The sequence below is a fragment of the Sinocyclocheilus rhinocerous genome, unplaced genomic scaffold (genome assembly GCF_001515625.1).
Source record: "Sinocyclocheilus rhinocerous isolate Xijiao unplaced genomic scaffold, SAMN03320098_v1.1 scaffold1333, whole genome shotgun sequence".
Lineage (NCBI taxonomy): Eukaryota > Metazoa > Chordata > Actinopteri > Cypriniformes > Cyprinidae > Sinocyclocheilus > Sinocyclocheilus rhinocerous.
Window position 1 is genome coordinate 90,570 of NW_015625783.1, and position 14,283 is coordinate 104,852.

The 14,283-nt window shown below is 38.4% G+C and overlaps 2 protein-coding genes and 1 long non-coding RNA gene across 4 annotated transcripts in view; 2 read left to right on the forward strand and 1 right to left on the reverse strand.

The window, feature by feature from the left end:
* Window positions 1–5,260, forward strand: part of LOC107706009 (protein TBRG4-like) — a 20,781-nt gene extending 15,521 nt beyond the window's left edge. Inside the window, exons 9-12 of the mRNA XM_016509568.1 lie at window positions 1,739–1,981; window positions 2,138–2,249; window positions 2,335–2,449; window positions 3,871–5,260. Of these exons, the coding sequence (XP_016365054.1) occupies window positions 1,739–1,981; window positions 2,138–2,249; window positions 2,335–2,449; window positions 3,871–3,972 (572 nt within the window). The 3' untranslated portion in view covers window positions 3,973–5,260. The remainder of the gene's footprint in view (window positions 1–1,738; window positions 1,982–2,137; window positions 2,250–2,334; window positions 2,450–3,870) is intronic.
* Window positions 1–5,800, reverse strand: part of LOC107706018 (uncharacterized) — a 20,231-nt gene extending 14,431 nt beyond the window's left edge. Inside the window, exon 1 of the long non-coding RNA XR_001636124.1 lies at window positions 5,705–5,800. This is a non-coding gene — a long non-coding RNA (uncharacterized LOC107706018). The remainder of the gene's footprint in view (window positions 1–5,704) is intronic.
* A 4,548-nt stretch (window positions 5,801–10,348) lies between these two features.
* Window positions 10,349–14,283, forward strand: part of LOC107706031 (uncharacterized) — an 18,070-nt gene continuing 14,135 nt past the window's right edge. For both annotated transcript variants that reach the window (XM_016509603.1, XM_016509594.1), the window contains exon 1: window positions 10,349–10,735. In XM_016509603.1, coding sequence (XP_016365089.1) covers window positions 10,651–10,735 — 85 coding nt within the window. In that variant the 5' untranslated portion in view covers window positions 10,349–10,650. The remainder of the gene's footprint in view (window positions 10,736–14,283) is intronic.

Consider the following 14,283-nt stretch of genomic DNA (forward strand, 5'->3'; position numbering starts at 1 on the left):
TTCTCCAGATGTCGGTAACAACCCAAGTAATCCATACAACAAAACAAATAAGTTCAGAAATCAAGTTCTGTTTAATAAAATGGAATGACACAGGGGAAAAGTATTGAACACATTTACTGAAATCTATTTATTACTTTGTACAAAAGCCTTTGTTGGTAATGACAGCTTCAAGACGCCTCCTGTATGGAGAAACTAGTCGCATGCAGGATTTCTAAACGCTCTCGAGGTACTTTGATGTCAAACACTGATCGGTCTGAGCCGCACTGCTTTTAAGTCGAACACACCTAATATGTACGCGTAATTGCATCGCTTTGACCGTAGATCCCACCTTCTCACACGCCATGATTGGTCCATTATGTACAATGCTTGCATGTTATTGGTCAAACTACTTTTCGATCATTACCTTCAGCAAGCATGAAAACAAATCCTGGCCAGGACGCGTCCTGGGAAAATGGCACGTATGGTCACCCTAGTATTATGGCATCCAAAGAGTTTCATTTTGGTCTCATCGGACAAGACTATATTCTCCCAGTATTTCACAGGCTTGTCTAAATGTTGTACAGCAATCATCAGTATGTTTTGCAACATTAAGGTTGTGAAGGTCTTGAGAGAGCTCTTTGCTTTTACCCATCATGAAATGTTTCTTGTGTGACACGTTGGTAATGAGACACCTTTTTATAGGCCATCGGTTGAGACTAAACCAGCTAATATTAATTTCCACTGACTAGGGGCAGGATTGCTTTCTAATTACTGATAGATTTCAGCTGGGGGCTTGGCTTTCCCTGCTTTTTGTACCTCCCTTTCTTCATGTGTTCAATACTTTTTCCCTGTGTCTTTCCACTTTATTACACAGAACTTAATTTCTGAACTTATGTGTTTTGTTTTCTTTGTATGTATGGATTAGTTGGGTTGTTACCGACATCTGGTGAAAATTTCATGTCAACAGCACCTTTAAAGATATATTTACTGAGAAAAATGGTGATGTGTTCAATACATATTTTACCCGCTGTATCTGTCTTTTTTTCATGAAAGGTAGATCTAACATACACGGCCCTTCTATTTCAAATAATTCTGTTCCTTTGAACTTTCTAATCATCAAAGTATCCTTTAAAAAAGTATTGTGGTTTCCATAAAAATATTAAGCAGCACAACTGTTTTTAACATTATTTTAAAAAATCATTATTTCTTGAGCACCAAATCAACATATTAGAAGGATTTCTGAAGGATCATGCGACACTGAAGACTGGAGTAATGGCTGCTGAAAATTCAGCTTTGCCATCACTGGAATAAATTAAATTTTATGATGTACAAAAATATAATTTGTGTAATATTTCACAATATTGCTGTTTTTACTATATTTACTATATTTCAATTATATTTTAATAAATGCAGATTTGGTGAGCATAAGGAACTTCTTTTAAAAAAAACAAATTATAAAAATTAAAGAACTTACCAACCCCAAACCTTTGAATGGTATTCTATTTTAAAAAATGGTTCACCCCAAAATGAAAATATTTAATATGATGAATTATGATGAAATTAATTATTCACTCTCATGTCTATTTAAACTTGTATGCTGATATTTTTTTTTCATAGAACACAAACACAAATGTCAATCACCATTCACTTCTTTTCATACAAGGACAGTTCATACTAGTGAACAAGGCTGTCAACCTGTGCACTATAGTCAGTCTGCAGTCGTATGATATCATTAAAGTTTTCCTGTTCTATCCAACAGGTGGCATTGTGGATCGGACTGAGAGCTATCGACTGAAATTGCTGCATATCTCTGCCTTTGCTCTGTTGGAGCCTCTAGGAATCACTATTGAATCCCCCGCTGTGCTGCTGCTAGCTCCCCAGGGCAAAGTGGAGGTCAGCACCCCCCTGCAGAGCAGCCTACACACAGCCCTCCAGAGCCTGACCAACAGCCGGACACAGGCCCTCCGCACTTCTGTCAAAACCATATACGGCTGGACAATAGGTGAGTTGCAACTGTGAACACCAGAGCGATGCGAGTTATGTACTTTTTTTCAAGGTAACAGAGGTCATAGATCTAATTCATGAATCCTTAAATTGTAATCTAACAGAACATGTTAATCCTGTTAATTTGTGAATCTATTGATTGTATTCACCACAGACGGAGAACTTGTGGTAGATTCAGAAAATAAACCTATTGATGTGGAGAACTTGAAAGCCCCTCATTTACCTGGAGGTGGTGGACGTGATGCCTTACCTGCAGGGGCTCGACGGTGAGTGTTAAAGTGAAAGCCTTGTCCTAAGCTCACATACAGAGATGATATTCTAAATATATCAATTGTGTTTGTCCATTTGCAGAATAGCATTTGTGGCTTGGGAGTTTCCTAACTTTTGCCTCAGGAGCAAGGATCTTCTGGGCCGCTTTGCCATGCAGAAACGCCACCTACAGCTGGCTGGGTTTTTAGTGGTGGAGGTGAGACACAGTGAAATACAAGAATAGGAGATGTAGAGCTGGGCCGATATAGCTAAAAACATTAATCACGATATAATGTTTCATATCATTTGGTATCGGTAATTATTGAAAAATGGGTTTTGATTGGTTGTCCATGTTTTTACTCTTAATTGGCTGAAAAAATAATTGTGATTCCAGTGCTATCTTTCCTCTGTGTTGTTATCGTTTTATCTGTAGTGTTCTCACTTCATGATTCTCATTTAATTAAGTTCTGTTTAACTTTATTATAAGTATGCACTGCAGTTTGTCATTTGCCGCTTTAACCGTTTAAGCTTTGATGTACATTCTGAATGGCTTTTAATGTTTTTATTGTTCATTGACTGTAAAAAAAAAAAACAGTCTGAACGTGATTCCAACAATAGTGTTCCTCTTTGTCTCTATTATACAGTAGTTGTGGTGATGACCTCTTTATTCTCATAGAATTAGAACAATTATTGTAACATATTTATCATTATAGTTATACTTGCTGCGAAACAGCCCTTTAGAACGAGTATTAAAACTTTATAGTTAAAGCTGCAGTCCGTAATTTTTGCCTCTTTGTCGCCATCTCTGTTTGAAAACCTATTACGGACTGCAGCTTTAACATTATAGTTATCTTGTAAATAAGTTAATAAAGTGCAAGGTCGGCAGTGTTTACTGCACAAAAGTAAGCCAATTTTGTAAGCATCATTTAATTAGGGATAAGTTACATGAGCATTATGGGTTAGAGTGTTAGTATCAGCTATACATCATTTACTGATGGTCTTCCAACTCACAATAGCACTTCTTATTTGATATACTCTCCTTTTAATAATACCGGTGTAGTTAGCCTGATTAGCTCTATTCCTATTGTCACAGCTATTACATGGCAGTCCCCCCTGGCTTTGGGTTATAAATAGCAGCGGTAAAGACAGAACTGTGGAAAAGGACTCAGGCTCTGTCTGCAGCATGTAGGCCAATCCTGTTAGCCCTCTGCCTCCTGGGGTACAGTTAGATAGAGTTGGCTGGACTCATCTTTACTTCCAACTGAGCACAGGCCTTGCATAATGCTCTTGCCATTTGATGCGCTAGCTGACAACAGCCATTTTAATAAGCCAAAGTTCATAACACTTCTCCATTTTCTGTTTTTCTGAGATTGATTTTTGCATCACATCTGCAAAATTGTGGCAAAATTTAACCGGTAAAAAGTTATATTGTCCATTGTGTTGTAATATATATAGCACAGTTTACACAGTCACTTTTAAACCAAGCAGTTGGCCAATGTAACAAATCAACAGTCATGACCAATTTGAACTTATTGTGAAATCTTTCACCCTCAGATTCCTTATTGAAATGACTCGACCACAGTTGACCACACTTTCACTCTCAAGCATACTGATGTGTCACAACGTTTTCTCCTACAGGTGCCGTACTTTGAATGGCTGGAGCTGAAGTCCGACTGGCAGAAAGTGGCTTACTTGAAAGACAAATTAGGGAAGGCAGTGGCTGAGGACATGGCTAAATGAGCCATCAAGCCTGTCAATAACTTTAAATGCTTTTGACACAGCCTGCTCATAGACATTAACAGCCCCAGACAATAACATGACTTACAGGTGAGGGAATGACAGAGATATTGAATGAGTACTGCATATACACACACACACACACAACAAAGAGATCGTTGCAGCATCCTCAATTCCCATGATCCACCCGAACATCAGAGTGGAAATCAAATGCATCTGGGAGCTGTGATCAATCTCTGCAGGAACAGAAAGCAGAGCCTCCAGAAATCAGCAGATGCTCGGAAGCAACAGAGTCGTGTATCCGCTGCCTTCCCAAAAAAGAAACTCTGAGCCAAAGAGCTAGGCGAATGTTGTGAAACGAAAGCGTGAGTGATCTAAAGGGCATAAGCAATGTTCACCACAGGGGAAAACAACTAAATTGTCAGACCTTTGTGTTGATCGTCTATGTCCTCGCAAACAACTGGATGTTCACACTCTCTACTTCCACTTATAATAAATACATACACCTTCTGTTTTTGATTCAGTTGCCTAGACAACACATGGGGCTTTCCTTGTTGCCAAGGAGACAGTTGTTAGGCTGGAAATATTTATGGCGAAAGGGATCGTGAGTTCAGTACTTAAAGATTTCTTTATACTTAGAAAGCACCACTCTATTGGTGTTGTCATTAAAAAAGAAAAAGTAAAATAACTCTACTTGCCTCACCTGATATCTGTATATTTGCGAATATGCTTGTGATTTAATTAAAAATATGTAAAACAAGGCAGTATGTAAGAATACATATTGGATTTTAATAAATATTTCCTTTAAATATTTATTTTGGAAAGGTCGTCATTGCATTCTGGTATGTTTAGACCTAGTTGCAGACCTGTTATTTGCTGTCAGGTAAACCTGAAGTACATATTCTTATCAGTCTTCATGGAGAACAGACGTTCCTGTTCAAATCTTGAAAGATTTTGTGCAGAGAATGGATTTTCTTCATTTAAGACTCACCTCCATGTTTGCAATGTGTGTTATTAATAAAATCAAATCTCGTATTTTCATCAAAAAGCATATGGTGACTCATGGCTGTATTTTGCAGAATGTGGTTTGCTAATGCTGACTGTCTGCAGTCATGCTGTGATGTTCTATATCTTAAAATATTTTGTGTAATAAGCATAGAAGTCTGATGAAATGTGTACTGGTCTTACTTTATTTTTCTATCTGTTACTATGATTTAAGACTTCATAGACAGACACAGAGTTATGGTTTGTGGTGCTGAGCAAATGTCCTAATATGTATCATAATCTAATAAACGTCTTTTTAATAATGAGCTGTCTATTATCAATTAACAATAAATATTTTGGTGTATCTGATGTTAGCTGAAATATGCAGTCTTATTTTCATTTTAAATCACTAAAACTTGAAGTCACAGTTCCCCTCAAGTTCACAGAAGGGTAAACACAAGGGTAGCTCACCGTTCTTTCACCTTGTTCACCTTTCGTTTAAATTATACCTATTGATTTATAAATTGGAACCTAATGAAATGTTGTTTTGAAAATCTTTGGTCTATATTTCCTTTAAAAAAAATAACATTATCACTTGACTGGTATAACGTAATGACATCTTAAAGTGTGGTTGAGTATCCAAATATTTTTGGGACAGACCTCAAAAAGACCTAACTTTACCTCTTTTGTGGTCAGATTGCCAACCAACACAACAGTTAAATAAACAAAGTGTTAAAATTGAGTAACTTACATTTTAGACCCAAATTATTCCAGGTTACTTTGTCAGTTTTGCTCCGCCAGCTAAAACGTTTCAGATCAACCCAAGTCTCCGAGCAACACGTGGACGTTCCAGGATGAACGAATCGGTGTTTATAAATGATTCAATAATGACTCCCTGGTTTTATAAATGATTCAATAATGACTCCCTCATAAAGAACAGTCGCTTGTTGCCATCTACTGGCGTCATGATGTAATCACCACCAAGCAGACAACAGCTTGTCAAAAAACGCGCTAAAACACAAACAATCAGAATGATACAAACAGTGACGTTTCAGCGCTTTGAACACTGTTCGATCACATTCGAGCACTTAACTGTTGTATAATATAGACATAGTTAGAAAGTATGCCAAATAATTTCCCAGTATTAATCTATTGCAAACTATAATGGTTGACAATCAAACACAGAGTCCACAGCTCATTACTTGGCGAGAGTTTCACAGGATTGTGCCCGATCTCTTTAGACTGCTCGGCCCTCTCATTGAAAAGGACCAGGTATGTTTTTTTCCGAACTGCTCGCTGTGCCAAACTTTACCATCCCCTGCTGGAAAAAAAGTCTGTTCACCTGCTAGAAATAAAAAATTGTCAAGGGATGAAGGTTATTTTAATGTCATACACTGCTAAAAAATAAAGGTTCTTTCTTGACATAGCTAGGCCTACATGGTTTCATGAAGAAACTTTAAGATTTTGGAACCTTTCCACTGCACAAAGGGTTCTTTATAGTGAAAAATGGTTCTTTGTGATATTAAAATGTTTTACACAATGACAAAAAAAAGTGTATTTTTTTAAAGAACTGTTCACTTTAAGGTTCTTTGGGGAATCATGCATCATAGCATTAATGCCACTACCATTAGCTATAAGAAAAATACAACTCTGGTTCAAAATAATTAGCTTGTTATCTAATTGTTTACTTATAAATTTGTTTGTTGTTTTGCATTATATGACATTAATGAGCTCAGCCCCTGTCATGTATAGTTATAGATGATTGTTTTTTTGTAAGGGCTTTCACTGCATGTTTGTATAGCCAGGCAGTGACATCAGTGCAAGAGGAAGCAAGTTTTTGTTTTAGTCCTTCTGTCTTCCTTACCTTGAAGGGCAGGTCGACCCCAGCTCGGGTTAGCTCAGTCAGACTGAGTTATGCAGGGGCCCCTCTGAAGAGCCTTGAAGAATGAAGGAGAGCTGACCTCTCTGCAGGCTACAGGGAAGGTGACGAGTATTCTTCCTTATTTGATCCACACATCTCTCATTCTGTTTATTTGACCAGTTATCTATTATGATAGAAGGCCCTCTCCTGTCTCTTTTTATTGGGTCATCTGAATTTAGCACACATTTCAAATGTTTTATTGAGTCTGGTGTCGAAAAACTTGACCGGCCTGCATAAAAACTGTTATAGCAGCAAAAAGTAGCACAAACTCCCTATTAATGCACATGGTTTTTACAGTAAAGTACATATGAACATACTTTTCATGTAGTGTCTGGGCATTTTTGAGTAAACTGATCCATAATTTTACCAGGAAAACCTATGACCCTTTCTCTGAATTTAATCGAATTAGAGAGTCAGATGTGTCTGTCTTTTTTCTTATTCACTTTCACTTTCAATATATATAAATGTATTGAGAGAAGTGAATAGTACTTTTATCACTCTGCATTAGGGCTGTGCGATTTGGGGGAAAATATCAAATTGCGATTTTTTTTGACAGTTATTGCGATTGCGATTTGATTTGCGATTTTAAATTTGCAAAGTCAAGCTTCAGCTCAATATTGTCAATAATGTGCAGCACAGTATGGGTATCATTACCCTGCTGAAAAAAACAATAGAAACCATCACAGAAATTCTTATAGTTTCCATTAAACCATTACAAAATTCCTTTTTGTTTTGGGCATTATTCCAATAGGAATTACTGTTGTTCTATTGGTTGCCATCTGCCAGATTACATCCCACCAATAGAATCCATCAAATAGACACCATTATAGTTTACATTAAAACCAAACAAATTCCCATTATAACCCTGAAATCCATTACATTTGTTATTGCGTTTTGGGAGGGGTTCTATATCGGGGGGTTTTTTTCAGCAGGCAAGATTATAATGGTATAACTACTTTTCCTACTCTGCATGACTGTTCCAGTCATCCAGTTCCCTAAAATTCCAGAGAAAGATCCGGATGTTTGAAACAGAAAGTGAGAGGCAGAAAAAGAAGAAAAACTCAGGAAAGTCCCTTAGTCTTGCCAGTGCTGGAACCTGCTGAATATTGGATTCCCTTTCTAAAGCATCCATGAGTTCTCCCCCACAGTTGCCGTGGAAACATAGCCTTGTACGCTGTAGCTAAATTTACTGCAGTATCCCTCACTCTCACTTTCATGAAGCGCAGTTACATTGATTTTTAAAGATGTTGTTTTTATCTCATTGATTTGAAACAACATTATCATTGAAAGAGTATTTCTACTTCTTTGTCATTTTAAGATACTTCAAAACAGTTTTATAAATTGCATTATGATTTCAACTCATTATAGATCTCACTTTAACATATATCTCACTTTAACAACCTGTCACAACCAAACACACATCTCTGCATGGGACAAACATTTTTTCAAATGCATGATGCTAAAACCGATGAAGTGCTCCCTGGGGAGTGACTATGTGTTGTATAGAGAGAGAGGGAAGTGGAGAACAAGATTTTGTTGTTTGTCTGCAGTATGGCTATCATGTAACCGCTTCTTGCTGAACAAAATAACACCCAACGCTGTTTTGCTGGTCTTAAAGTTGGCAATGAAATGGAAATTGCATTCTTTTCTTTTGTATTTTCTTCCTTACTGTGAACTGAAGTGAAATGTCTTCTCGAACAAGAAAACATGTAGAGAGGGATGTGATTGTGTCCATTAAGAATTGACTGGATCGTTGTCATTTGTTAACTGCTGTAAATGTAAAAAAAAAAAAATAATAATTAGTGTGATAATGTGCATGGATAAATAATTTTTTTTTAACTAATATTTACTGCACTAATATTTAAGACACCATGAAATCAAACTGACATTTCTTGTATGGAATATTGCAGTGTTTATTACTATTTATCCATGCACATTATTAAATATTTTAATGATCATTAACATCTGTGATGATGTGTTCAACTACTCAAGGAATGGACAACACCCCCTCCAGCAACCTGTCACTCACATGAGATTGCAAGAATAGCAAACAACAATAATCCAATCGATTCCCGATGGAAAAAATTAAAGGGATAGTTCACCCAAAAATGAAAATTCTGTCATTATTTACTCACCCTCATGTCGTTCCAAACCCGTAAGACCTTAGTTCATCTTCGGAACACAAATTAAGATATTTTTGACTAAATTGTAGAGCTTTCTGACCCTCCCATAGACAGCAAGGTTGTTTGCGTTCAGGTCAAAGCACGCATATGCATCGTGTTTACTCTCCAAAATGGTGCCAGGTGACGTGGAGGTTTTCGTTTTCTTTGCACACAAAAAGTATTCTCATAGCTTCGTAAAATTGCGGTTGAACCACTGATGTCACAGACCATTTTAACGATGTCCTTACTACATTTCTTTGCCTTGATCGTGGTAGGACCCTTGCTGTCTATGGGAGGGTAAGAGAGCTCTCGGATTTCAGCAAAAATATCCTTATTTGTGTTCCGAAGATGAACAAAGGTCTTACAGGTTTGTAACGACATGAGGCTGACCGTATTTTCATTTTTGGGTGAACTATCCCTTTAAATTCCACCCTACATTTTTTCTTGTTTGGGAATCCGTTTCACTTGGATATACACCACAATAATCGCCACCTCCATTTCATGCCGATGTGGTGACAAATCAGTTCCTCCCTCAATAAAGTCTCCATTAGGAGCCCAAGCAATCCTACTGGCTCAAATTGCTTTTAATGGGAACTCTTTTTAATGCCTGTTTACAATTCCTACAAAATCATGATATGATAAATGTTGTTTGAACTATGTTATAATGATCATTGATGTCTGTTTTAGTTAGCTTATCTAGCATAGCATATACCAGATTGTCCTGATAGCTTAGTTTACGAATTTGCACTTACCCTACATGTATTTATAACAATCTTTAATGTAATCAAATATTAAATGTATTTTAGTTATTAAATTAACATATTATTACTAACAGTTTATCATCAAATTAGTTTTATTAAGCACTATATAATAAGCCATTATATTTTAAATTAAAATTATTTGTATGTACTCGATATTAACTGATATCTGATGGAGAGCCAATTACGGGAGGACCCAAACTATCCCAAAACACCAACTTTAACAGGTCTCCCAATCGGTTTTGATGGTTTTAGAGGGGTTTTTGACACTAACACCAGCTTAGCCAGGCTGGGAGACCATCTTAAACCAGCTAAAACCAACAAGCTTAGGCTGGTTTAAACGTTTTTTTTTTCTTCAGCATGGTTATCAGATTAGATTTTATTTTTTCAGTGCACAGCATCTCTATCTTTTTGCCTGCTGTGTTTTGTATTACTAGCCCAGCCTCCAAGAGATACAGAAATCTGCTGACATCATTGTCCAAGACCCACTTGCCGAAGGGAGAGCAGGAGGGAAGGAGAGAGAGAGAGAGAGGGGGGGAGAGAGAGGTTATGAGGCAGCACAGCAGTGAGGAAGGGAGGGGTGATGAGAGCGACAGAGAGTCCGATTGGGGCGGGCTCTCTCGTAATCAGAGAGAATACTGCAGCTCACGCTCAGATTTCCCATGCTGTTACCGGCTTGGCTCTGCAGCCCCTCTCTCTCTCTCTTTCTCACATGCACGCTGACATAAATGCACACGCAGTGAACACGGATCTGTATCTCTGCGCTGAGGAGACAACATCCTTTACTCGTTTTCTCTGTCCTCAGTTTACTGGCTCCTGTTTTTAGGCAGTGCGTCAGAGGCTGTGCCACACAGATATGCCCGGTGAGACTGCACATCGGAGTGGCCCTACGCAGGGCCTTCTGGACTCTGGAGACCCACAATCAGAGCTGCCAGGACCAGGTAAGCAAACACACACCACACACCATGCTATGTGAGAGGCATAAGTGGAAATACACAAAGGATGCTTAGCTCAAAGCATGTGTCTAATATAATTATCTGCTAGGACAGTAAGCCAGAAATCAGGAACACATCCAGCCGCACCCAGAAACATCCTAAAAGAGTATTGTGTGCGTTAAGTGGTTGTAGTATACACACACACACATACACATACACACACTCCTCCTTCCTGCCTGCAATTACAAGAGCATGACACAGCATCACTCTCAGGACCCCAAGTTACAGCATCAGTTGGAATCAAGGCTGTTTAGGACAAGTGCATAGGTGTCCATAACATGCCTGCATGAAATGACATTGATCTGATTTAAGATGTTACTTTAGAATAAGATATAGATACCCATATGTTATGTACGAAAAATAATAAATAACATTGTCACAAATGACAGAGTATCTATTTATATTTGAACTACATTAAATTGAGCTTGATTAACACAAACAGTTTTTGTCTTGTGCCAATGGTAGGTGGTTAAATTCTGGGCACATGGTTTGTAATGGAGTTGATTGTCTTGATGCAGTGAATGCTTATCAAACTGTCTACTGGGACGTTTGGGACCCTTAGGCTTATCACCTTTAAATTTGATTAATTAGAAAAAATGCACAATCTGCAAAAAGGCATGGAATTTTCCATTAAGCATACAGGCGCGCATTTGTATGTGTGTGTTTGAACGAGCGGAAAGATTGCCCTAAAAAAGAGAACCCTCATGTGTGACAGTTTTTCGGAACTATCTTTAGATGACTGAACTAATAAGAAGAAAGGAGACCTGGGACCTAGTGCTCGTAAAATTTGTAGTCGTCTCAGTCAACTCTGCCTCTAAATCCGATATGTGTTGAATTGGGCGTCACAAAACACGATGACATGATGGGACAATAATGTTTAGTGGTGATAAGGGTGTGGTATTGAATAGCATTGTGGAATATGATGGCATTTTTTGCATGCCCACCTGGCGATGATGCAGTTTTGAGTATAATTTCTATTGTCAGCATTAAAATATACTTGATCTCTCAGAAAAGAATAAGTGCATCAGCTAGAATACAATCCACACCCATTTGTTACAAAAACAAGGGCTTTCCATTTCCAAATGATCTCTTTATTCCCATTTCATTGTTACTGAACTGCTATTGAATATTTAAAGGCACTGTGAAAGTACCAGAGATGTTCTTTAATTGAATAATGTGTTGGCACAGTATGAGAGCTAGATAAACTGAGTGGATGTTAATCTGGTTTGCATGGCCTGCTTCTATTCAGTCTAGGGGTCGACCGATTATCGGCCTGGCCGATTATCGACGCCGATAGTAAGCATTTTTATAATTATCGGTATTGGTCATTTTCAAAACCGATTTGCCGATAAAATAATAAAATTTTGATACACGCTATCTGGCTCTGATGCAGCCTGTCGGAACTCACCACTCTGTGGCCTAGAGCAATCTCTGCCCACCGCCCATCTGATTTGTTGGGAGTCACGAGTCCGACCAATCAGGGTGGAAGGCTAAAGGCACTGAAAGTTTTGTACTCTCACACCGAAAGTGCTTGCTAACTGGAGCTGCTTCAGTGATCGCGCATCAGTTCAGTTGTCTCTCTAAGGCAGCAGCAGACGTTGCTGAAGTTGCAATAAATCACAATCTACTACACTGAAGTTGCAAAACACCTCAATATTATCTATTTATGGTTTCCACGATAGGGAAAACGCGGACGGAATCGCGGAATCCAGTCATATAAATGGAATGTAGGCCTACTGTATAACGTGGAATGTCAAGGAATTTGTCAAAGTTTGGATGAATTAATCAAAAGTAGGTCAGCACTTAAATCGACTCGCGCTATGGACTAGTATCTGTAAATATTAAGCCGCAAAAAGACTATTTAAATATGAATCCTGCATGTTCTGCGTGTCTCTGTATATGTGAATGGCACAGACGCGCGGTTTTGTATACTACACACATACTGAAGTGCGTGACGCTCGCAGTGTTTTCAGCATCTGCCGTCTCACAGAATGAGGACATAAATACATGAACAACATCCCCAGAACTACTCTGAGAGTTACTTCATGAGCATTTGACCGTTTCATTTGAGTAAAACTATCGTCATATCATATACAAAGGTCCTCATGGCAACCTGTCAAAATAAAGTTCGGTTTAGCTACTACTAGCCTACTACCAGAGGCGTACCTACATGAAGTGGGGGCCCCAGGCAAAATGAATCAGTGAGGCCCTTCTAAAATACTTTTTTTGTTAATGTATCTTTGTTACCTAGTGATATAATTATACAACATATGAAATGTGGACAAAACGCATCTAACAGTATATAATGCAGAAAACAGGACGCGCGCTCTCTCTCACTCGGATGTGCACGCTCAAACCGTGTATTTGCAGTCTGTGCGTTTCTCTTCGCAAGACACGAATAATATATTTTGTGTAGCCTAATAAATTCAAGCACAATATCGAATGGAGAAAAAAATATTTATAGTTTTTAATTAATTAGGCTTTAAAAAATAGGAATGTTAAAATATTTAAGGCACAGTTGTTGCATGACAACCTAGCCCGTTATCATTTGCTCATGGAAACAATGATGAATAAAATGTTTTATATTTGGTTTGGAGTGGAATAGAGTGTGGGCAGAAACACAAATTGGTGCCTATGCTTACCGTTGTCCTGTTTCCTCTTTTCCTCATCTTTTTTCTCTTCAGGCTGCCTGACAGATTTGTCCTCTTCTTTATGTTTTAACGTGCGTGTTTATGTGTGTGTGCGCAAACTTTTTTCAGTTCATTCCTAAGTTGTGCAAGCTCAACTTCCATAGGAATGGATTAAAAACGCTCGGGTCCCGCTCCAGATCATGCATTTTCTAATCTACAGCACGAGTAGAGTAGAGCCCTACATTTCAGCCCGGGCCCGACGGGCCCTGACTTTTTTACGCCCCCTCGGGCCGGGCTTCGGGCCAATTTTCACGTCATAGTTCAGACGCGGGCCGGGCCTCTGGCCTGTTTTAGCCTTTTCCTTATTTTTATATTTTAGACATCCATCAATTAGTGATGATAAAATTGCCACACTGGTGGAAACAAGACGAGACCGTGCTACAGCGACTGTCAAGAGTGGCTCTACGGTGTTTAGTGTCCAGCAGCAGCAGCAGCATGTATGGTGCGTGCCGTCAGTGCAGCTGAAGAGTTCTGCGTTCAAATGCACACAATAGGCTTAAGCTTGCCGCAAAGCATCGGCAAAAGTAATTACCGTAAATGTGTCAGGGGGGAAGAGGAAGGAGATATTTTAATTATTTACTAATAAATAGTATTTTCTGAGTCGGTGTCGCAAGGATGAAGTTGCCGATCCTGACTCGCCATCTCCTCAGACGCGCCTTTAGAGAGAAGTGCATCTTTACGGATTATGATTATAATGAAAGAGATTTTGTTTTTGATTTGTTTTATTTCGTTAAGTAGTAATTTAAAGCTTTCTATAGATATATTTATCATGTCTGTGAGGCATGTATTCGCTGAGTTTCGGTT